Source organism: Diaphorina citri, unplaced genomic scaffold (assembly GCF_000475195.1).
Source record: "Diaphorina citri unplaced genomic scaffold, Diaci psyllid genome assembly version 1.1 scaffold555, whole genome shotgun sequence".
Lineage (NCBI taxonomy): Eukaryota > Metazoa > Arthropoda > Insecta > Hemiptera > Psyllidae > Diaphorina > Diaphorina citri.
In genome coordinates, this window is record NW_007377989.1 from 106101 (window position 1) to 130729 (window position 24629).

A 24629-nucleotide genomic window follows, 5' to 3' on the forward strand; every position below is an offset into this window, starting at 1 on the left:
AACAAAAAGAAAAAAAAAAAAAAAAAAAAAAAAAAAAAATGGAAAACCTAGAAAGTATGCTCTACGCTTTCCTTTCTAATGTCAATAATGATAATTTTTTGTCCATATCACAAAAGAAAATTCAAATAATTACCTACCGGTAAATGTAGGTATTGAAGGGGGGGGGGAGTAGGTACGCCCACAAGATAGAGGGGGACTCGAAATGTCCGCGCTCTTTGTGAGTTGTGCCCTACTTAGGAGATAGAATTGGGGGGGGGGGGGCTGGCTCCCTTTCCCCCAGCAGCATACAACTGCCCAGATAGTCACCCATTTGAATACCAACCATGCATAACATTGGTTATTTTCAGTGAACCATTGGGAACTGGTAGAAAGTATGTGTTATCACCAATTCGAGAAAAATTGATTTCTCAGTTTCTTTTTAAAGGGACAAAAAGAAATAAATAGTATAGCTCTTCTTCTTTTTCTTAACCTTTTCCCATGTACAGACATTTTTTTTTTTTTTTTTACGAGGGGAAAAAATTTCTTCAGCCTCTCAATCCGCCCTTTGCACTCAATCTTTGCTATTTCTATAGCAAGTCTCTCTCTCTCCCTCTCCCTCTCCCTCCCTCCTGTTCGATGTGTTGTCAGCTTGTGCCACCGTATACCGGAAGTTAGACAACAATAAAGAGAGAGAGAGAGAGAGAGAGAGAGAGAGAGAATAATAGTATAGTGATATCAGGGACGGATTCATAATACACATAAGTATAACTTAATTAAAAGGGGCCCTGCTTTTGGGACACCCCCAAGGCCCTATTAGGCTTAAACTCTAAGGCATGGATTCATAATACACATATAACTTAATTAAAAGGGGCCCTGCCTTTGGGACACCCCCAAGGCCCTATTAGGCTTAAACTCTAATGAGCAAATTTTCTCTGGTGAACATATTTGCCAAATTTCAAGCACACAGGCAAACTAAGCAAAATCTTCGAGTTAAAATCTTAAAACTTTTTTTTTAAGAGGTTTGACAGAGGGAACTGTAACTGCTATGGTCTTATCGTCCCGAAATCGAAGAGAGAAGGAAGACAGGATAGGAAAAAGCCAGCCGTTCCGAGAACGAACATTATCCCATCAGGATAAAATCCACCCCGGGCGGGAATCGAACCCGCGGCCTAGCGCTCACAAGGCAGACACCATCAGAATAAAATCCGCCCCGGGCGGGAATCGAACCCGCGGCCTAGCGCTTACAAGGCAGAAAATCTTAAAACTTTGAATTCACTTCATTCGGGGGGACCTTCGAAAGTGACTTATTTGCTTCTGGCAATCAGAACTTTCCCAAAAATCAGTCCAACTCCAACAAACCAAAAAGGCAAAAACACCGAATTTCAAATTGTAGGATGCTAACTTCTCAATTCGTAAACAAAAAAGTTCCTGCCAAAAATGTCCGGTTAAAAGGTGCTTTCACACGGTCCCTTACCATGATTAATAAAAATAAAAATAAATATTTAAAAATTAAAGTTGGGTACTCATGTCTATGCTATAATAAAGTACCTTAGGTCTAAGCTATAATAAATAACAATACAATTAAAAACAAAGTAATTACTCAGGTATTTTACCTGAGATATTAATATGACTAAGAATAATATGACAGGTATTGAATGTCTTAGCACTTTAAATTTGTGCAATGCATTTGTCAAAACCATAACTTCACTGGACTATATCTATGAACTGAGGCTATTGCCCTTTTATTTTATTGGCAATGTTCGTATTACTTTCACATGGTTTTTCTACTCTCTGTCTTCTGCTAGTACATTACAGAGAAACTAAAATAGTAAAGGTGGCAAAATTGAATCAGTTCGAAAATTTCAAACGAATATTTCTCCTCTTAGGAAGCCTCAAATGAAATTTTAAGCATTTCTATTGCAATCAGCGTGTTTCGAACTTCCTTTATCAGTGAAGAAAAAAAAAAGTGGTTGAGCCCCATTGGACTAGTGGTATGATACTACCTGCTTGCCATGCAGAAAGTTTGAGCTTTGCTGTTTCAGTCCCAGTCAATAATAGTAAAAAAAGAGGCTCTCATACTTTTTGATGACAAATCAAGCATACATAAAATTATGTGGTGAAGCTGAGAGTTTTTTTTTTTTTTTACAATTCTTTGTATCTTTAGACAGCATTATTACTAATGGCCAATCTTACCACTGAGAGTTAACACAGTTGACAGTTTGATGGGTTTTCTTTGACGTCACTCATATTTACACAGGCAAGTATTTTTTTAACTCTGGATTAACTGAACACTCTGTGGTAAGATCTCTGTGGTAACAGCTTCTTTACTGGAAGTCATTTATAGGGAAGACCATACAGAAACGAAGATAAGTAGTCCACTGACCACCTAGGTATCTACAGAGCAATGATATGGGACACAGCAAAAGTAAGGTTAATAATGATAAGAAAGTTGTAGTTTCATAATACTTCATAATTTTCATAATGCTTCCTATTTAGGTGCTGAGTCAACACGAGAACACCAGAAAGTAACCCGTTGAAATATTTGGAATCGAAAAACGAGTACAAATTTCGGTCGATGGTGGGATTCGAACCCGGGACCTTCTGCATGGCAAGCAAGCACATTACCACTGGGCTAACCGTGCTCCTTTTCTTGTGATACAAAAAGAACACCCTGTATGCGATATGAATAAAATAATCTGAGCCTAGATGTGATAGATGAGACCAATATGATGTATAGAGCCCAGAAATCTCTGCGACTCTTGCAAAAGACATGGCCGTTTATTATACTCGATAATATTTACGATTATTAGCTAGAACGTTGTGTTAAAGGGGTAGACCTGGGAAGCTGTGGAGGAAAGAAAAGGGGTAGATTTCATAAGGGAATAATGGGAGAGATGATTGAAAGAAGATTCAATAAAAATATCATTTTTACTTTCCTTATCCTATAGGAAGGAAAGTAATGTAATCGGGTCAAATTTTCGATGGTCAGTTTTTAGTGCCAAAACACGTTTAGAGGTCCCTAGAGCCTAAATCCAAAGTTTCAGCCATTGGTCCGTGTGTGTCTGTCTGTCCTTCTGTATGTCTGTCTGTCTGTAAACAAAATATCTCGAGAACGGTAAGAGCTAGAGACTTGAAATTTGATATGCAGCTGTAAAATGTGACAAGGATGCGAGACGAAACTTTTGGTTAAGATCGGTGCAACGGTTGGCGGAATTTCGGCCGCTTTTTGGCGGTTTTCGGTGTAATTTAACAATATATCGGGAACGGTATGAGCTAGAGACTTGAAATTTGGTATGTGGTTGGCGGCATTTTACCGCTTTTGGGCGGTTTTTGGTGTAATTTAACAATATCTCGGGAACGGTATAAGCTAGAGACTTGAAATTTGGTATGTAGCCGCTTTTTAGCGGTTTTTGGTGTATTTTAACAATATCTCGGGAACGGTATGAGCTAGAGACTTGAAATTTGGTATGTAGTTCACAAATGTGACAAGGATGCACTCAAGTTTGGTTGAGATAGGTGCTACGGTCGGCGGTATTTTGACCGCTTTTTGGCGGTTTTGGACCGTTTTTTGGCGGTTTTGGACCGTTTTTTGGCGGTTTTCAGCTATACCAACTATTCGGATAGAGATATTGTAAAAGTTAGGTTAGGAGAACACCCTAATAAGCATCATTCAGTAGGATAAGGAAAGTCGTGTGATGTTCACACCAGATTTTTATGTAGGTATTGATTTTTTTTTTTTTTTAACTTTTTTTCAACTATTTTTCCCTAATGATTTGTGAGCACCATTTGAGGGTGAGTACTCCAGCATTAGGCTACTACTATTACTGCGGACACAAATTCTCAAATTATATTGGGGATCAAATTCCATACCTCGGCTGGAATTGAACCGACGCGTTCCTGTTTACCATACGAGCGTCTTGACCACCACACCACCGAGGCAGGTATAAAACTTTGTATGAGGCTTTGTCAAGCACAAACAGAGCCTCATGGTAAGTTGTGTGCCTGATTGGTTACTTGCTTTAAGTTATACTTGGGTATTTTAAGTACAGAGTACATATTATTAAATTATTATTATCACAGCACCTACCTCGCCGGGGTTCTACGTACATTTTTCCTTCTGTTTCAAACGTTCCGTTCCAACGATCTTTTCCTTTTCTTTCGCAGTCCTAATCCTTTCCAAGCCTTCCAAAAGCCTTCGCAGGTTCAATATTAGGCATGGAATTCTGCCCTTAGACCTTTAGAAACTTGACTACATAAGATGAGTAGGTAATGGGCAACTTATTAACGTCTTTCTGCTAATGGCCGTGACCGTTAATACCTCAGGAGCCATTATTCAACCTTGCACTCAAGAGTGTAAGGGTGGGTTTCACCAACCTTATTTTTACAAATCAAATGGAACAGATTGTTAGCTTAACAGGCCTTCTAGGGGCTGAAAAAATATTGGTGAAATTTTCTCTCTGAAAAATACTTCCTTCATCATTCAGCCCTAGAGTTTCTGATATTTTGCCAATCTCTTTTCTAATTGCCAGATCGAACACTTGAACAAGCTCAACCTGCTGACGGCCAAAACCCAAATCTATCTAGTCAACCTCTCTGCCAAGGATTACATCAAGAAGAAGAACAAGTGGCTGCCCAAAATCAAGGAGTGGGTCGATGCCAATGACCCGGGCGCTACTATTATTCCGTTCTCTGGAGTGTTCGAACATCAACTCGTAGATATGCCGGATGATGAGCGACAGAGATATTTGGACGAACAAAAAGCTACCAGGTAAAGTAGAATAGAAAATACCCTGTTTAAAAATGAATAACAAAAAGAGAAAACAAATATAACAAGAAAGAACAAAAACAGAGAAAATACAAGAAAGACATTAATATACAAAATACCTATTTCATAGAGGGAATTTTGGAGGTCTTATCCCCCCGAAAGTGAAGAGATAAGGAGGACAAGATAGGAGAAAGCCAGTCGTTCCGAGGACGAATCTTATCTGTTTGCATTAAGGTGGCCTCGGGCGGGAATCGAACTCGCGACCTAGCGCTTACAAGGCAGACGCGCTACCTTCCAAGCTGACTAGCACACATAATTGTTTCTTTTATTCTGTGAGAGAAATTCATAGTGAGATATGACAGTCTAGTTAGCTTGAAGGGTAGCATACCTAGGGCGGACTTTATCCTGAACAGGCAAGGTCCGTTCTCGGAACGGCTGGCTTTCTCTTATCTTTTTTTTACACCCTACCTAATCACAAATATACATGTTGAATTTCAGTGTCCTAGACAAGATTATCACTCAGGGATACAAATCACTACAGCTACAATACTTCTTCACTGCTGGACAAGACGAGGTTAAAGCTTGGACAATTCAGGTGGGTGATCAAATTGGTTTTTACTTTTTACTTACCTCACCGTGCGCCCCTTTCTTCATGCTAAAGGAAAGAGTTTCTCTTGAAATTATATTCGCGCTTTATTTGCTTGTGATTGTGAATAACCAACCTCAGTGGTTAAAGGTTTTATTTTGTTTTGCCCAAAGCGATCACCCTAACTGGGGCTGATTGAGAGGCTGACGAAAATAGCCGACCCCGTCTGAACACGGGAAATGGCGAGGAAGAAGAAAAAGAAGTAGTGTTGTGGTTAAACGCGTTAGACTGGAGATTAGTGGTTCGAGTCCAAGACAAGGTATTAGGTGGGGAACGTCATTTGTCACAAGCATTTAAGAATGTTTAATAAATAACAAAACAAAAACCGCCTTATTGGTTGTGAATGTTCATTGAACGTCCTTTTTTTCTCTTATTTACAACTTATAATGGAAGCTCATGATTGCAATATGTCCCATATCTTCTTCTTCTTCTTCTCAGCCTTTTCCTATTTAAACTCTCTTCCAGGCAGCCCTATTGTGAATATAATATGTCCCATATGAATCTTGAAACATTGTTGTTGATATTGTTTTCAGAAAGGGACCAAGGCACCCCAGGCTGCAGGAAGGATACACACTGACTTTGAGAAAGGATTCATCATGGCTGAGGTGATGCACTTTGACGACTTCAAGGAGCATGGGTCCGAAGCAGCGTGTAGGGTGAGTTGTCTTGATTTGCTATCCGGGAGACCGCGGGTTCGAAACTTTAAAACACTTTTCTTCTTTTTTTCCTGGCTTTCTAACCCCCAAGGCCAGAAAGTAAGTTTAAACTCGGTTTAAGGAAAAATAATAATAATCATAATAGCTCTCTGGTGCTATCTAATAATTCGAATTTTGTATTCAAACTTGAACCTCCATTGACAATGAAATTTTATTGGGTGTTATAAAATAGGTAGGTAGATACGTACCTACGTATTTACGTATTAAATTTAAAATTTCATTTCATTCAATTTTTACTTTCTATTACTACAGTATAGCGGAGCTATACTAGTAATGAAAGTATTGCAATCGGTCCAAATTTTCAAAATCGGGAGACCTGAAGAACAGCCGTTTATATTTGTACATCCAATGTATTAAGTTATACCACCTTGTTTTATTTTTTTACCTAATAAATATGTTTTATTCTATTAATGTACATCCTGTTGTCTTTTTTCCCACTAACAAAATGAAGAAATTATAATATAGCTGATAGCAGGCGATATTAACCCTTTGATTCCTCTTCCTTGGATTGCAGGCGGCAGGCAAGTACAGACAGCAAGGTCGCGCCTACACGGTAGAAGATGGGGACATTATCTTCTTCAAGTTTAATGCTGGAGCTGGACTTAACCCGAAGAAGAAGGCTTAACGAGATTCGAACCAAGACTGAGGCCCATACGAAGCACCCCTTGAGGTTTTACCTTGCTAATATGCGCGTGTTTTTTTTTTTTTTTTTTTTTAACTCTCAACTTGTGATGACTAATTAGAAGCAGATCCAATACCAAGATTATCCATCTGGGCACGCACCTACCCACATGTGAGATAAATATGCAGATTTTAGTAGTAGCTGTAGAAGAGGATATTAAATTTTTTACACGCTTTTATTTCATTTGAGATTCAACTTTTCCCGTGTTCAGACGCGGTCGGTGTGGAGTACGGTAAAATGAAAAGAACATCCTCTTCCTGGCAGAGAGTAGCGAAAGTACGTGAACTTCGTGAAGAGAAAGGAGATTAGATTACATAGTGCAGTTGCAGTAGCCAGACTAGCCAGTAGTATGTTGATGTTCAGTCTGTTCCTACTTATCGTGAGAATCATCCGATTTTTTGTCAAAAGCCTCATTTCGGATGACTTGTTTGTAGAAGAGTCATTTAGATTTAGAATGACTTATGATTGACAGGAAATGATTCAGATTTGGAACAATATCAGTGTTATAAATGAAAATCACAAGTACATAACTCGAAGAGGAAAACAAGGAATTCAAGAAGAAGATTCAGCAAAAGGAATTGGCCGGGGATAAACTAGAACAATACCTACACAAAGAAACAAGCATACTTGAAAGAAACAATGGAGCAGTTGCAAATGGGTAAAAATTATAAATAAATGGTCGATTCCTATGTAAAAAGTTGGAAAAAATCCAAATCTGAGATCAAAACTCCGAAAAATAACTTGTTGTGACGTCATCGCCTACGGGAGCGTATGCCGTGACGTCAAAGTTCACGATTTACCGTTATTTTTTAAATCGATTTATCTCGGTTTCTAGAAGTCGTAGAAGAAAAAGAAAAATTCCGTTGGCCCTCATTTTTCCTGCTCTGTGACTTTGAAACGTGACCCAAGTAAGCGCAACTGTTCTATTCAAGAAGAAAATTCAGCAAAAGGAAATGGCCGGGGATAAACTAGAACAATACACAAAGAAACAAGCATACTTGAAACAAACAACTGTACAAACATACAACCCAGAACCAATTGTTGTACGATTCGTACCTACCAAGGAAACTGACAAAAAATCAATAGGTACCTACGCCACGATTATCAACACAAAGATATGATGGATAGCAATGATCTGAAGTTGTCTCTAACATGGGAAGTAAAGCAAACATTAACAACAGTCCAGAAGCATTGCAGAACCAAGAGCGATCTAACAAGGTTTTGCAAAACAACTACAGAAGATACTAATATCAAGGACATGTAATTTTCTTGCAAAATCACTACCAGGTACCAGCTGAGCTAAGCATAACATTGGTAATTTTAATTCCAAAAGTTTTTTTTGAAAATAAGACTCACAACCGCTGCAGCGGTTGATCAACCAATCCACCAAATGACAAAATAAAAGTTTTTTTTACTAAACGCTTGATTTTGACTTTCCACCAAACTAAACGTTTAGCTCTTGAGATCCACCACCTCCTCGAGCTGGTTGATTCGATTGGTGACGCACTTTTTTTTGTGGTGACGCACTTTTTTGTTTATTTTCAAGTTTTCAACGAGTTTTATAAAAATATAAAGCTATAACATTAAGGTTGGGCTAGTAAAAGATCCAAATTTTTTGAAATGATAAAAATTGAGTTTTTTTTTTTATCCACCAATCCACCAGTGTTACATCAACCGGTGGACTCTAGCCGGTGCAGCGGTTGTGGATCTTATTTTGAAAAAAAAACTTTTGGCACTTCGTACAGTACCTCATTCCATCAAAAATTATCAGAATAGATCTGTTGCGCTTACTTGGGTGATGTTTCAAAGTCATAGAGCAGGAAAAATGAGGACCAACGGAATTTTTCTTTTTCTTCTACGAATTCTAGATCCCGAGATAAATCGATTTAAAAAATACCGGTAATTTGTAAAGTTTGACGTCACGACATACGCTCCCGTAGGCGATGACGTCATAATTCATGACTCCCGCTTCGTTTGTTTGTGCGCAAGCGTTTCTGCGCGTTTTTAGGTTAAGCCTGACGTCACAACTCTTTGAACTTTTTCAATAGAACGGCAATTAAAAATTGAATTTTCGACCTTTTAAAATTACTTTCTCGGAGTTTTGACCTCAGATTTGAATTTTTCCCAACTTTTTACATAGGAATCGACCATTTATTTACAATTTTTACCCATTTGCAACTGCTCCATTAAATTAAAATATTGTGAAATTGTGATTAAAAACATCTTAATACCAAGGTGGCTAAGTAGTACTCACACTAGAAGAAAAGCACTAGCCTACTCACTTCACCTAGCAAGTGGCAACCTACTACAGATTAACTGAGTTGCCATCCAGTCCTGACACTCCAATCTAAAACATGGATCAAACTCTCGAGTTGGTCAAAGAAATTGAATTCAACTTCACAAGGGATCAATTCTGGGATGCTGTGGATGTATGGAGAGATAAACCTCACACACTCAACAAAAGGGTCCTCTGTATTGATTCAATCACTCAGTTCAATACCCAAGAGTTTGGAGAAAGCCACATTCAACATATCAAGAGTTTAGTACAAGAACATCAGGGGATAGATTGTTTTAATGCAATTGATACATATTGCCACACTTTGGACAATGGTAATATGCTCGTGGATATCAGGAAGTTGTTTCCGAGGAGTGCTGCTCACTTTGAAAGCTGTGTAGAGATAGTTGTAATAGGTGAGTTGCTTCGTTGGCTTTTAAATTTTAGTAATGTAGTGCACCAGCCATGTAAGTGCTGGATTATGGGTTAGATTTCCACTCTGGGCAAACTTCACCCTGAACAGATAAGCTTTTTTCTCGGACTTCTTGGGATAGCTGCCCTTATCTTATCCTCCTTTTCACTTTAGAACTCTTTTTCTTACAATTCCCCCTATCAAACATCTCTAAAATAATATTAATTAATGCCTGCTTAAGTAAGTACCTATATATTCTTATATATTTCAGATTCAGATACCTGCAGTGTTCATTTCTACAATTTGACTCCAACCCACTGTAAACCAGCCATTGTCAGCACATTTCCATATTCAATTCAATATGACAGTGGTGGTCGCAAAGTATATCTGAAAGTGGACAATTCTAAAATTCAACCAGAACAGGTATCTATCTAGCTCATGGTGAAAGAAAAGTCAGTGGTTTTGGTAGAATACTCTGAAGAAAAAAAAAAAAAAAAAAAAAAAAAAAAAAAAACCAAAATAAAAAAAAAAAAATTAAATTTGAATTTTAATTTTTTTTTTTTCTTCCTTCTACTTGCAGACAAAAGTGTGCCCAAAAGTAGAGAAGACAACCTTGCCCATGTTCTCACAGAGGGCCACAACATTACCTGGGCTCAAAGACACCTTGCTGCCAAAGCTTGTGTAAGATGGGCAGAGAACAGCAATAACCACAGAGACAATGTGACTTGCCATCATCTCTACAGCGCTGGTCTGACATAGTGAATACTCAACTTTGTCACATTCCCTCAAGCTAAAGTATGGGGAAAAGAGATTGTTGAGGTGAGTGAGTTTGGTAACGTAAGTCTGAAGGTCCTAACAAAAAAGAAAGGTTAAGCCCTCAATTGAAAATAGATATAAAGTAAGTACCACCCCTAGTACTACTTCAATGGGTGTAAGTAGAAAAAATATAATAAAATAAAAATCAAAGGAACCCGCAACCCATTGCGAAAATTTTACCCAACAAGTTGCTAATATTTTAATTTTTGTATTTTCAGATTCTGGCCGGAAGTAACTGATCCAAATAAATTTGTGTATGAGGACATTGCTATAGCAACCTATTTGTTTTCTGTGGTGACAAACAGGTAATTTTTTATAGTACGCATTTCATTAGGGCTTGTATCTACAATACAGGAGAAAAATGAAGGTTTAAAGTGGGAGGAGGAAGGTGGGCTTAGCCCCCTTGAGCCCCAATTTTTTGGAGTCTAACATACGGTAAAGGGAGAAAAGTGGAGCTCAACGAGGAAGGGCTCCCCCCCCCCAAAACTGCAGTGAAGGCTGGTTTGACGACTCACCACCATAGCTGTGAAAAGTTGACTAGAAAATGGTGGTTACCTCACTACACAGGGTTTTCACAAAATAGTATAGAACAAATCACGAATGGCTTTATTATCTCAAATTGTGGGCAATTAACAATGTCTACAATATCTTCTCTTCCAAATAAAATTCTTTCTATAAATCTCCAATATTTTCTTCGTAAAAAAACTTCTGATAATTTCACTAGAAAAATTAGGCTTTTTGCTTCAATGAAAATTTCTTCTAGACTGAAAAATCCTCCCCCGTGTTTTCCCCCGGTTTTCCCCCCCCCCCCCCCCCCCCCTAAATACAGCCCTGAATACACAGGTACCTACCTTACAATAAAAGATTTCTGGGTGAGAATTGCTCATTCAAATAATAAACCTATGTAGGTCAGATACAAGGCCATATCCAGGATTTTGTTGAGGGGGGGGGGGCTCAGCCCTCCCTAAATAGGGCCCTGCCATTCATCAACAAGCTATCCCCGTCCTCACATTAAACTCCCCCAGCAGCATACAACTGCCCAGATAGTCACCCATTTGAATACCAACCATGCATAACATTGGTTATTTTCAGTGAACCATTGGGAACTGGTAGAAAGTATGTGTTATCACCAATTCGAGAAAAATTGATTTCTCAGTTTCTTTTTAAAGGGACAAAAAGAAATAAATAGTATAGCTCTTCTTCTTTTTCTTAACCTTTTCCCATGTACAGACATTTTTTTTTTTTTTTTTTACGAGGGGAAAAAATTTCTTCAGCCTCTCAATCCGCCCTTTGCACTCAATCTTTGCTATTTCTATAGCAAGGGAAATTCAGGCTGGTATACTCCTTGTTTAAAGTCCCCCAGCCAGACTGAGGTAGCCTACTCCCTGCTTAACGTCCCCCAGACAGAAAGAAATAAATAACATAGATAGTATAAATAATAATAATAATAATAATAATAATAATAATAATAATAAATAAGGGTTTAATGTGAATCTGTGATGTTTATTTTATCCCTCACAGCCTACCAGTTTCGTGGATCTAGGCTGTGGTAATGGACTGCTGGTTCATATTCTCAACTCAGAGGGACACCATGGATTTGGGATTGATGTGAGAAAACGCAAAATCTGGGACCTCTACCCACCCTCTACTGTTCTCAAGGTAAATCACACTTTTTTTTTATCATACTTTTGTAGGCAAGTACCTATACTTTGTAGGTAAGTACCTGAAGAGTAGAGTTTTCTAGTTCAGTGTTTCAGGTCAGAGAACAGCAATAACCACAGAGACAATGTGACTTGCCGATCATCTCTACAGCTGGTTGACATAAGTGAATACTCAACTTTGTACAATTCCCTCAAGCTAAAGTATGGGAAAGAGATTGTTGAGGTGAGTGAGTTGGTAAGAAGTCTGAAGTCCTAACAAAAAGAAAGGTTAAGCCCTCAATTGAAAATAATAAAAGTAAGTACCCACCCCTAGGTACTTACTTCATGGTGTAAGTTGAAAAAAAATAAATAAAATAAAAATGCAAAGGAACCCAGCAACCCATTGGAAAATTTTACCAACAAGGTGCTAATATTTTAATTTTTGTAAATCTCTTTTTTTAGTATTTAGCAGTAGATTCTCTACTAATTTATTTCAGGTGGATGTGATTAACCCTTCATGCAGCACTGTTGTTTCAGGTTTCAGTGCTCTTGAATATTTTAAAAATGAGCTTATTTTTTACACCAATGTCAAATTCAATATTTTTTCCTTTTTAAGTACTTTTGTACTTTTTAGGAATTTACTTTTGAATAGAATCAAAAAAAATCTCTTTTTTTAGTATTTAGCAGTAGATTCTCTACTAATTTATTTCAGGTGGATGTGATTAACCCTTCATGCAGCACTGTGTTCCCGCACATAGACTGGATCATCGGAAATCATAGTGATGAGTTAACCCCTTGGATCCCTGTTATCACAACCAGGAGTCATCAGCAGTGTAAAATGTTCCTGCTCCCGTGCTGTGCCTATCAGTTTAATGGTTAGGAATGGCTCCCAATTACCTTCTTTTTCCCTGCTACATTTTTTTTTTTAATGTGGCAGGATGTCAGCTCCCATGGTGTAGTGGTCACTCGCCTTGCACGTGGGAGACCCGGGTTCGATTCCCGGCGGAGGGGGGGTCAAAAAATTTGTATCATGCAAATGGTTGCCGTGCAAGGGATTCTGTGATTGGCTGTTGCGGGGCCCACTCAGCCTTGTGAGGAAAAAGAGTAGCCATGTAATATAAATGCACATAGCGACCGGTGCCAGGTAAATAGTAAATATTGGGTGCTGGATTATTAAGATATTTGGAAAATCCTACAATGCTGTAGTGAGCACCAGATTTGTGATATAGTTCATATAGTAAAGTAACACAAAGAAACGACATTTACATATTTTATATATTTATTTCCATGTTTTTTCCCCCAGGTCGTAAATATCAGCGCCGTAATTCCAAGCGATCCACCTACAAGGACTATTTGCACTACATCACCGAAGACGTATGCGATCAACTATGCGGCTTCCAAGTTCAAGTGGATAGGCTGAGAATCCCATCTACGAAACGCATAGCTATCGTATGCCAGAGTAGAAAATACACGGAACAGAGCGACTATGAAATTGTAGATAAACGAATACGCGACTTCCTTGAACAGTTGGATAGCGGAGAGAAAAGTGAGGAAGGGATAGATGCCAAAGAAGGAGAAGAAGGCGAAGAAAGAGGAGAAGGCATAGAAAATGATAGTAAAGAAAGAGAAGACAAAGAAATAACTGGTAAAAAGGTAGAAGACAAAGAAATAGCTGGTAAAGAAGGAAGAGACAAAGAAATATATGGTAAAGAAAGAGACGAACAAATAACCGGTAAAGAAGAAGAAGGTAAAGAAAAAGACAGTAAAGAAGGACAAAATAAAGAAACAGCTGGTAAAGAAGAAGCAGATATAGAAATGGATCAGGGAGAAGAAGAGATAGAGACTGGGATGCAAGCAAAGAAATTCAAAAACCAAATGGCCGTGGAGAAAGAAGAAGACAAAGCGAAAAGACTCAAAACGAACAGAGAGGAATCAAATGTGAAAGGAATGGAAAGAAAAACCTTCAAAACAAAGCGAGACACCAATGACTTCGAAGAAAACCGGAAGAAATCCAAAACCATCACTGAAACATCTCATGAGGTAGAGGAAGAGGTAGCAGCCAACCAAGAGGCAAAAGAAATGGAACAAATGGACTTTAAAAACCTCAACACAAACACGAACAAACTCCAAACGAAGACAATAGAAGACGCCAAAGGAGACCCAAAACTATCGGAGAACCTCAAAACAACAAAACCTAATACAAACCCGAAGAAATTGGAAACAAACACTATGGAATGTGCCCAAGAAAACGAACTCCAAAAACATTCGGAGAACCCCAAAACAAACGCCAAGTCCTGGCTGAAAACCATCAAAACGCGAGACACCCACGAGGCCGTACGCAATTGCACCCAAATCGATCGCTCCATTGAGACGGCTATCGTGGATCTTGTCGTGGCCGCGCTACTCGCTAGACAAACCCGGCTGAATACTAGCTGGGCGGATGAGAATGATAATTACGGGATAGCTATGGGGGAACTTATTAAAGTTATAAAGGAGCGGGATGAGAGTTATCTGCGCGCCATCGCACGACAGAATGGAGGCATACAGACACTGCTAAGGAATAGACATGAGGTGAGTGAGTATTATTGACGAAAATGTAGGGCGAGCTCTTTTTAAACCGACCCGACCGTATCAAAAATAAAGCTTTACTTACCGGTCTTTTTAATAAAGCTTTTAAAAAAATATATACAATATGTTTTACGGTCGTTCAAAAAAAAAAAATAATAATAATAAGTATTATTATTATTATTGAAATGGAATGTAGTGTGGTTCTTACCTCGTAACTGATAAGATAGGGCTTACCAGAAAGTGAATCAGGATGTAGAAAAAGGGATACTTTTTTTAAACCGACCCGACCGTATCAAAAATAAAGCTTTACTTACCGGTCTTTTTAATAAAGCTTTTAAAAATTATATACAATATGTTTTACGGTCGTTCGCAAAAATAGTAATAATAATCCCAAGTTGAAAATCAATATCTGGAATCAATCTCGAGGTTCGATAGAGGAAACTGTAACTACTGAGATCTTCTCGTCCCGAAATCGAAGAGAGAAAGGTAGAAGAAAGCCGGCCTTTGCGAGAACAAACCTTATCTGTCTAGGATAAAAATTAAGAGTAAAGGAGGCACTTTGTAATGCTGTTGGTACCCACTAAAGTTGTGAAAAAGCTCTGCTTTACCACGTGATTTGATTTATTATTATTTTCTTCTCAGATGTTCCTGGTTCAAAACGGGAGCGTTCTATTTCGTAAGCCCATCGGACGGGATCGGAACGCGGTAGGAGCTGGGTTCTGGAAGTCCAAGCCTTGCTGGTTCTTGAGGAATCATCCATTCCAATGTCCACTGTCTGGAGAGCAGTGTAGCTTCATACACTGACATTATGAAGAGGTTTGGATCGGAACGCGGTAGGAGCTGGGTTCTGGAAGTCCAAGCCTTGCTGGTTCTTGAGGAATCAGCCATTCCAATGTCCACTGTCTGGAGAGCAGTGTAGCTTCATACACTGACATTATGAAGAGGTTGGGATCGGAACGCGGTAGGAGCTGGGTTCTGGAAGTCCAAGCCTTGCTGGTTCTTGAGGAATCAGCCATTCCAATGTCCACTGTCTGGAGAGCAGTGTAGCTTTATACACTGACACTATGAAGAGGTTTGGATCGGAACGCGGTAGGAGCAGGGTTCTGGAAGGCCAAGCCTTGCTGGTTCCTGAGGAATCATCCATTCCAATGTCCACTGTCTGGAGAGCAGTGTAGCTTTATACACTGACATTATGAAGAGGTTTGGATCGGAACGCGGTAGGAGCAGGGTTCTGGAAGGCCAAGCCTTGCTGGTTCCTGAGGAATCATCCATTCCAATGTCCACTGTCTGGAGAGCAGTGTAGCTTTATACACTGACATTATGAAGAGGTTTGGATCGGAACGCGGTAGGAGCAGGGTTACTGGAAGAGGCCAAGCCTTGCTGGTTCCTGAGGAATCATGCCATTCCAATGCCCCTGTCTGGAGAGAGCAGTGTAGCTTTATAACACTGGACACTATGAAAGACGGTCGCCCTTGCGGTAACTCAGTCTTCCGGAGAAAAATCAACTGTTAACAATGCCTGTGGACAATGAATAGCAGAACATTGTACAAGTTAAATGGCAGCCGCCTAAACCGTATCGTGTTTTATCAGTAGGCTAATTGATTGTTGTTTTTTTTGTTTTTGTTTTTTTAGGTTTGATTTGATAGAGGGAATTGTAACTGCTAAGGTCTAATCGTCCCGAAATCGAAAAAAGAAGGAAGACAGGATAGGAGAAAGCCAGCCGTTCCGAGGTACGAACCTAATCCCTTCAGGATAAAATTCGTCCCGGGCGGGAATCGAATCCGCGGCCTAGCACTTACAAGGCAGACGCGTTACCAACCAAGCTAACTAGGCTGGTAGCTTACAGCCAACACCAACTTCTAAATCCGCGGCCTAGCACTTACAAGGCAGACGCGTTACCAACTAAGCTAACTAGGCTGGTAGTTTACAGCCAACACCATTTCCCTCTGAAATCCTGATCTTAAACTCACGCAATCTCGTACTATTCTCTCTCTATTTTGTACACTGAAAATTAATTTTCTCACCATAAAAACATACGAAAACTCAATTTAAATTCCAATTAAACAGACAAAACACACGACACCTCAGGTACAAAATTTTCGGTAAATTCGATGCCAGGTAACTCCAATTCTACTTTGTAAATACAGGGTGACCCAGCGTTACTTGACGGTTTTTAAAATGATGCTACACGTTCAATCTTCAAGATAAAAGAGTGATATTTATTTAATTGACAGGAACCGAGGTTATTTCATGAAAATTTTAACAAAACCATGGAGGCACCTATGTAAAGGGGTAAAAAAATTCTGGATCCCCTAACGACCTTTACGCCTGTCTATCTAACGATGAAAATTCTGTTCTTGAGTTCCTCAAAAAATCCAAACTAAAACTGTAAGTAGGTCCCTTAAAGTGTATATAACATTATAATTCTATGTTGGCACACTATAATAAATATTAATAAAAAAAATGGAGGGAAAAATCTTTTAATTTTGTTCTCATTTAGATGTTGGATGGACCACGATGTCAAAATGGTTTACTTTGCTACCACGCTGGCTTGAACTCAAGCCAACGTGGTAGCAAAGTAAACCATGTAAACCCAGGAGACGATAGAAATAATTCGATAGAAATAAGCCACTTAAACGTGGCGTGCCGTGAACTTATAAAGATAACAATGTTAGTTGTTTTGTAATTTTCATCAGTGCACTGCTGGGTTTCGTAATCCAGGATCATTGGTTCAACAGCAAGTTAATTGATTTAGGAGTGATGGAAAATTATTTAGATATTTTCTTTAGAAGAAATAACGTAGAATAAGGTCCCACATTGACGTTTTTTTTATATATGTATATATCAGTACTTTTTTTGTGGAGGCCAACTCTTGACGTTAATTTTTTAACACGAAGTGTTTTTTGGGGGGGATTATATTATACATCGTATATTTTTCATACACAGGTATACCGATATAATAGGTCTAGGCATGCTCGCATACGCTTGCTTATAAGACGTGAAGGGGACTCTTTGCTGTAATGAAAATTAAGTTAGCAATGCAAATTTGGCATACCGTTTGAGATATGACTTTATTATTATTATTATTATTATTATTTTTAATAGAAAATATTGTTTATTAAAAAAAACACTTTCCCCTTTTGCTTCATTACCTTTTCTCCGAGGTTGCCGATATAGCCCAGGTATAGTCGAAGACATTCAATGAAGGATACCAGCACTAGAACTGTCACTTTGATCAGGCGATATAACATGGACAGTTGATCATACTGGAATCAAAGCAAATGACATAATAATATGTAATAGTTGTATTTTGCTAGAAATCTTTGATAATTTTTTACTGTATGTACTTTTTGTAAACGTCAAACCTTTTTAATTCTTTTCTCTTCTTTCTTGAAAGTTATTTTTCAGCCACATTCACAAGTTCACAACAAAAAAAAATCTGGTGTGAACATCACACGACTTTCTATTACATTAAGTCGGACAGTTCTAAAAGTTTCACCATTCGATTCCGCGTGAAAAATCACATGAGATTGACTATTCACTTGCTTATTTGGTAACGGTTCACAAATAAAAGAGAAATTTTTCTAATCCTAAGAACCTGAGCTACCTACATGATTCCTGGAAGAGACGTAATGTGACGAACAAGGCGTGAAAGTGAAAGACAATAAACATAGGCAAGGTGTTTTCTTACTAAAATGTAATATTTTAATCTACTCCAAATACATAACACCTTGTGTTGAGGGACTTTTTAGTCTCATTCTGTCAGTATAAACAGAGTACATAATGTATTGTATACTATAGATCAGGGGTTTCCAACTTGCATGTGCATGCGGGCCACATGCTAAATTAGCAGGTACTTCGCGGACCACATACACAAGGGATCAGGCCTGTATCCAGGATTTTCTTAAGGGGATGGGGGGTGGATGCTCCATTTTCGGAGTCCAGTCCATAATAAAAGAGCAAAAATCAAGCCCAAGGGGACCCACCCTGACAGCTTCGCGGGCCACAAAAATGGTCTGGCGGGCCATATGTGGCCCGCGCCGCTAGTTGGAAACCCCTGCTATAGATACTGGTCAACTATTCATAAATATTGATTATTCTTCTTTTTCTTCGCCTTATCTCGTGTTCAGACGGGGCCGGCGTTTTTCGTCAGCCTTTTACCCTAGGGTGATTGGTTTGGGCTGACATTTGGTTTTGGCTACACTCAGCCTTTGCTATTTCTCTTTTACATTAACTTCTCCACCCTTAACTTAACTTCCCCTCCCCTCCTTTCACGAATTTTGTAATGTGGCTTTTTTCTCACATCTTGTTTTACATTAGGAATAGGTATAGGAAGTTTTGGCGGTACGAAATTTATCAGCTGATTTTTTAATCGTCCTTTTCTTTACCCCCACCATTGATGTGCAATATAAAACTGGATAGCACGCAGGTTTCATTTTTGCGAACCAAGCATGAAACCAAAAACTAACCTCAAAATTTCAATGACCCCCACTACCAAAAGTCTTCCATTTTTACTTTCCTTATTCTATAGGAAGGAAAGTAATGTAATCGGGTCAAATTTTCGATGGTCAGTTTTTAATTTATAGTATTCTTTATCAAAAAAAAATCTAATAAAAAGTACCAGTTAAAAAAAAAAAAAAAAAATGGGGCTCTTACCTGTGGCATTCACATGTGGGCTTGTCGTATTTGGAACGTGGTGGCATGATGTTTGGCGGACCGACGGAGGGCGCCAAAGCCCGCGTATATCTCCACACACAGCATAGAGCACATGATGGCCTGGAATTAGTGATGTTCATAATCGATTATATAAATAATCGTAATCGTATTCGATTATAAAAAATAATCGAAAAGGTAATTGATTATGAAAAATAATCGAATTAAAAAAAAAATCATTTATGGCTTCATTTTTCAACATTTATGCTTTTAAAACCACTTTTCCCAACCTCTTTGAGAATCTTTGGCAGCGTATATTTTTGGAACTAATGACAACTTTTTTTACTCCTAACCGGTGCGACCGATTAGCTGGCGCAGTGACCGCGTAGTTTTTTTACTCCCGGTCACATATCTAATCTACTAACAGTTTTTTTTTTTTCAATAAATAACAGTTTTTTGTTGTCTGAAATAATGGATTATGAAAAATATTCCTAATCGATTATGAAAAATAATCGAAGTTTTTTTTTCCAATAAATAACAGTTTTTTGTTGTCTGAAATAATGGATTATGAAAAATATTCCTAATCGATTATGAAAAATAATCTAATCTGCACATCACTACCTGGAATATCGTCTCCACGGGACGGGGCAGAGTGACCTGGTTGAATAGAAGCATGCACTGGAGGGGAAACTGGATGAGACAGGAGATCATCCAGAACCCGGCCAACTCGGGGATCTGAAGAGAAGACGATTTTTTTTTTTTTTTTAAGAGATTTTATAGAGAGAACTGTAACTGCTAGGGTCTTATCGTCCAGAAATTGAAGAGAGAAGGAAGACGTCTGCCTTGAAGGGCTAGGTCGCGGGTTCGATTCCCGCCCGGGGTGGATTTTATACTGAGCGGATAATGTTCGTTCTCGGAACTGCTAGCTTTCTCCTATCTTGTCTTCCTTCTCTCTTAGATTTCGGGACAATGAGACCTGAGCTCCTGAGCAGTTACAGTTCCCTCCATCAAACCTCTTGAAAAAATCCACCCAAACACTTTCCCCTTTTGCTTCATTACCTTTTCTCCGAGGTTGCCGATATAGCCCAGGTATAGTCGAAGACATTCAATGAAGGATACCAGCACTAGAACTGTCACATTGATCAGGCGATATAACATGGACAGTTGATCATACTGGAATCAAAGCAAATGACATAATATTATGTACCTAGTTGTATTTTGCTAGAAATCTTTGATAATTTTTTACTCTATGTACTTTTGTAAACGTCAAACCTTTTTAATTCTTCTTTCTCTTCTTTCTTGAAAGTAGCTGAAAAATCAAATCTCAGATTGTTATTTTTGAGCCACATTCACAAGTTCACAATAAAAATAAACCATGTAGAGGTACCCAAATTTTGTTGTATTATTAGGTCTCTTTATTGTTAAACAATTTATTGTGAAATTAGATAGAATATAGTTAGCTAGAGAGGAATAGGACCTAAATTGTTAATCTCCTCTTTAAATAAAACACATTAAAAAAAAAAAAAAAAAATGTAGTCAACCTTGTGACATTTCCTTTACTTTCACATCGTTTAGCATCAGGTGTTGTGGCAGCTTTCCAGAAGTTCTCCTTGTTCTGTTTCCGCTTACACTGCGAGCCTTTCTTTCTCAATTGACACTTAGAGGTTTTCTGCGGCCGTATTGCTTGAGGTGTCCTGCTTGGAGTGGTAACAAGTTCCGGGTTTTCAAACTTTTCCAGATTCACATCGAATAGATTGAGACAGCTTCTGTGTTCCATGTCTTTACCTAGCATAATACGAGCTCGTTTGTTGCTTCTGTTGCGTTTGTTGCTTTTAGATTTGGTACTCTCACACTTGGAGGCAACGCACTGGATTTTGTCATTCTTGTTGAACAGGTTGACAATGTCTTTGAACTCTTTGAGTAGACACGCGTCTGTGATATCCTCCCTTTCGTCGGTTTTACTCTTTGTCTTACACGGTTCTTCGGGATTCTTTTTACATTTTTTGTCTTCAGGCTTACTTTTACATAAGTCTTCAGGTTTACTTTTACATTTAACTACAGGTTTACTATTACATTTATCTATAGGTTTACTATTACATTTATCTCCAGGTTTACTATTACATTTATCTTCTGGTTTACTATTACATTTATCTTCAGGTTTGCTTTTACATTTTTCTTTTTCCACTTTAGGATTCGCATGAGTCGAGCAACACTTCGGAATATCACTTTCAATCTTTTTGACAATACGTTTATAGCTGCCTTTGTTCTTATTGCATTTGTTTTTCTCTTCCTTCTTGACTGATAAGTTTGTACAAGTGCTGGATTGGATGTCGTTTAGGTTTCCGCAAGTTTGTTTTTTACTACTCACTTTACATAGGTCACCTGTTGGAGGACAGCTATCTTGTTTTGTTTGGCAGTTACTTGCGGTTTTGTTATCTAGATCTTTATAGGTAACACATTGCTTTTCAGTTTGTCGACAGTCATTTACAACTACAGCTGTTGTATTGCCTTCCACAATGACACAAACATCAGGTTTGTGTTTAGGTTTACATCTTTCCTCACATTTGCTAGCCATGATTTTGTCGTGGACGTTTTTGATTTCATTTAGAAACTGTACGTGTTTGGACGCCTCCGAATTTCTTGAAGGGGGTGTCGAACATTTCAGAGACGGTTCTTCAACTCTCAAATTACATTCGTATGGTGTATCATATTTGGATTTGTCTTTCGTTTTCAGTGGTCCAAAATTAACTCTGGACTCGCGTTCGCACTTGAATCCCTCGAGCTTTTGTTTTATTCCCGATATCTTTGGCGTCGTCTCTTCACAAGACAGCGTACATTTCCGGGGACAATCTTGGAATTTTACATTTGAACCTCGTTCTACATTTGCCGTATGAGAACATCTTCGTTTCCTACCGAAATCACCTGCATCGGCGACAGCTTTCATAGTTGAAGGCCTCGGAGATTTACTGTTACCTCTCAAATCAACGTCACATAAGGTTACTTCCTTGCACTGCTCCTCTGATGTTGAGTAACCTCTCAATTTACATTTGCAGTTCAGTTGCTTGAATGTTCCACTGGATTTGGAATGCAGTTCATTTTTCCCATCGCCTTCACATGTTTCTAAAAATGTCCGTGCTGTTTTGAACGACACCGAAGACAAATTGTCCTTCAAACCACATCCACTCTCTGTCTTCACACTTCCTTCGTTGATTTTCGACAGTATCCGATTCATAAGTTGGTCTTTGACACATTCACACTTGAGGTCGAAAAGCTTTCCCTTGGATCTGGATGACCGCGGTGGGTCTTTAGCTTTCAAACAACACGCACATAATCTCGGCGCTGAAATGGATTTTCTGAGTTTCCGAGATTCACATTTCTCCGTCGAGGGTTTTCCACTCTTCCGTATTCCTGAACGTCCAATCTTTTGTCCACATATGCTGCACTTCTTCTTCCGTTTGTCTCGCCGAACGGACTTTTTCGATCGGCGCCGGACGGCCGTTTCATCCTTGGCATCATAATACACATTTGCCGCGGATCCATTGGTTTTTTGCCGGCGAATTTCCTGGTTTTCTATGAGGGACAAGATTTCCGAACTTTTAGCGGAAATGAGGATTGATTGCTGACTCCCATAGTAGCGATAGCGATACTCGTCTCCGCTCAAACACATCCCTTTGGTTACTTTCGTCACGGATAGGGTGTCCTTGAGAGGTGCTTGCTTGACTTTCTTAAGACCACAGAGACATATAGGTTTGTTACCACAGAGACATATAGGTTTGTTACCACAGAGACATATAGGTTTGTTTAAGTCTATGTTCATGTTACACTTGCTATAGCGACGCGTTTTCCTTTCTTTGCTGCCCCTTGTATTTTTCCTACAAAGACATGTCGATGTCAATTTGTCCAACTCTTTAGACTTTGACCGTTTCCCGCATAGACATTTAGAAAGTTTCTCACACAGACATTCAGACTCTTTCTTATGCAGATATTTAGACCGTTTCTCGCACAGACATTTCCAATCAGTTGGTAGACCCGGTTCGTCCAGATCTTGTTTATCACGTGTAGTTTTTGGATAATCTTTCTCTAATTTGCCTCCATCATTTTCATTCCGTTCCTTTTCAGCGTTGTTCTCACATTTCTTCGCGCAACCTGGACATCGGATTCGCTTCGGTTTTCCATGCGTTGAGTCTTTCGACCCATTCCGTTTGTCGCACTGACACACACCCGAGGGCGAGTAGGTGTGGCGGTCAACTTTCGAATTGTTGCGGGACGAGCAAGAGATATATTTCGAGCCACAGGAGCATTTGCTTTTCGACCTGGAGGATTCGTACTCGCTGTTACTTCTCGATTCAGACACGTTCTTTGTATAAACTGATTTCGTTTTTGCACAGTACGGTGCGTTCTTTGTACAACTCGATGTTTTTGTAAAGCTAGACGTGTCCTTTGTAAAACACGTTCCATTTCTACTGCGGGATGTTTTCTTTGTATAGGCCGATTTATTTTTAGTACAACACGGTGCTTTTGCACAACTTGATTTGTTCTTTGTACAACTAGCTGTCATTTTCGATTCACATTCACAACTTTCTTTTTTCTTTTCACAACTTGAGGTTCGTGCGCTGGATTTCACTTTCACACAGCTCGTTATAGCTTGTAAGCAGACTGACGGCTTTGAGCTGATGTTTGAATGAACCGATCGTGTCTTTTTACAAATCGATTGCGTCTTCACACACTTTGCGGCGAGCGAATCCCCGGACCGGTGTGGAGAGCAGGCGCTATTCTTGGCTTTTATTTTGGTCTTTCGTTTTGCATCGGAATCATTTTGTTTCGCACCAGAATCATCTTGTTTCGTACCGGAATCATCTCCGCATGACCGCACGCTGCGTTTACAGTCGCATGTGGGGAAACTTGTGTTAGACGCGATCTCGCGAGTCTGCCGCGAGGAATTTTCTGTCTGAGTTTCGCAGCTTTTACTAGTCTCCGGTTTGGAGAGTTTTGTATTCCCGCTACGTTTCTCTTGGCTGTTGCACCTGTCTCCACTATTGCCTCTCTCTCGGTTGCTTCTTTTCTCTTGGCTGATTTTGTCTCTATTTTTGCATTTGTCTTCACTATTGCTTCGGTCTCGATTGTTGCATTTCTCTTGACTGATTTTGTCTCGATTGTTGCATTTGTCCCGACTATTGTCTCCACTATTGCTTCTACATTTGTCTCTACTACTGAGCTTATCCCGACTATTGCACTTCGACATTTTCCCCGGACTTGTACTCGCGTCTTTCGTGCCTTTGCTTCCCCTGCTCGGCGCACCACTCTTTCGAATCTTACACGTAAGTTGGGTGCCTTTGCTTTCCCTTTGCTCATTGCTCCCCCTAGGCTTATTCTTACTTGACCATATCTCAAACGGTACCTACCTATGCCAAATTTGCATTGCTAACTTAATTTTCGATTTTTCATTACAGCAAAGAGTCCCCTTCACGTCTTATAAG

General features: G+C 39.1%; 3 protein-coding genes across 3 annotated transcripts; 2 read left to right on the plus strand and 1 right to left on the minus strand.

The window, feature by feature from the left end:
* Positions 1 to 4481: 4481 nt before the first annotated feature.
* On the plus strand, positions 4482 to 6801 carry LOC103510058 (obg-like ATPase 1; the record flags this gene model as incomplete). Its single annotated transcript, XM_017444425.2, has 4 exons — positions 4482 to 4747; positions 5243 to 5339; positions 5924 to 6046; positions 6621 to 6801. Coding segments are annotated over 4 exons (597 nt in total), but the record flags the coding sequence as incomplete, so codon positions are not given.
* Positions 6802 to 8892: 2091 nt separating this feature from the next.
* LOC103510060 lies at positions 8893 to 15851 on the plus strand. The gene is made up of 8 exons (XM_026824227.1): positions 8893 to 9479; positions 9747 to 9898; positions 10056 to 10156; positions 10510 to 10585; positions 11813 to 11950; positions 12644 to 12806; positions 13235 to 14502; positions 15142 to 15851. Exons 1-8 carry the CDS (start codon positions 9143 to 9145, stop codon positions 15301 to 15303), a joined length of 2397 nt encoding a protein of 798 aa, XP_026680028.1. The 5' UTR covers positions 8893 to 9142; the 3' UTR covers positions 15304 to 15851.
* Positions 15852 to 19164: 3313 nt separating this feature from the next.
* Positions 19165 to 24533, minus strand: LOC113467801. Its single transcript, XM_026824228.1, has 4 exons — positions 20694 to 24533; positions 20301 to 20325; positions 19774 to 19887; positions 19165 to 19275 (listed from the first exon to the last, which is right to left on the minus strand). The coding sequence occupies exons 1-4, from the start codon at positions 24392 to 24394 to the stop codon at positions 19165 to 19167; spliced, it is 3951 nt and encodes a 1316-aa protein (XP_026680029.1). The 5' UTR covers positions 24395 to 24533.
* Between the last annotated feature and the right edge of the window lie 96 nt (positions 24534 to 24629).

Excerpts from the sequence above, each read along its gene's own strand:
- LOC113467801 (XM_026824228.1), bottom strand. The coding sequence starts at position 24,394 with ATGTCGAAGTGCAATAGTCGGGATAAGCTCAGTAGTAGAGACAAATGT. Across the intron at positions 19,888-20,300 it reads TCAACTGTCCATGTTATATC|ATCCCCGAGTTGGCCGGGTT; the intron begins GCCTGATCAATG and ends TCTTCTCTTCAG. Across the intron at positions 19,276-19,773 it reads CCGTGGAGACGATATTCCAG|GCCATCATGTGCTCTATGCT; the intron begins GTAGTGATGTGC and ends CACTAATTCCAG.
- LOC103510060 (XM_026824227.1), top strand. The coding sequence starts at position 9,143 with ATGGATCAAACTCTCGAGTTGGTCAAAGAAATTGAATTCAACTTCACA. Across the intron at positions 9,480-9,746 it reads TGTAGAGATAGTTGTAATAG|ATTCAGATACCTGCAGTGTT; the intron begins GTGAGTTGCTTC and ends TATATATTTCAG. Across the intron at positions 9,899-10,055 it reads CTAAAATTCAACCAGAACAG|ACAAAAGTGTGCCCAAAAGT; the intron begins GTATCTATCTAG and ends TTCTACTTGCAG.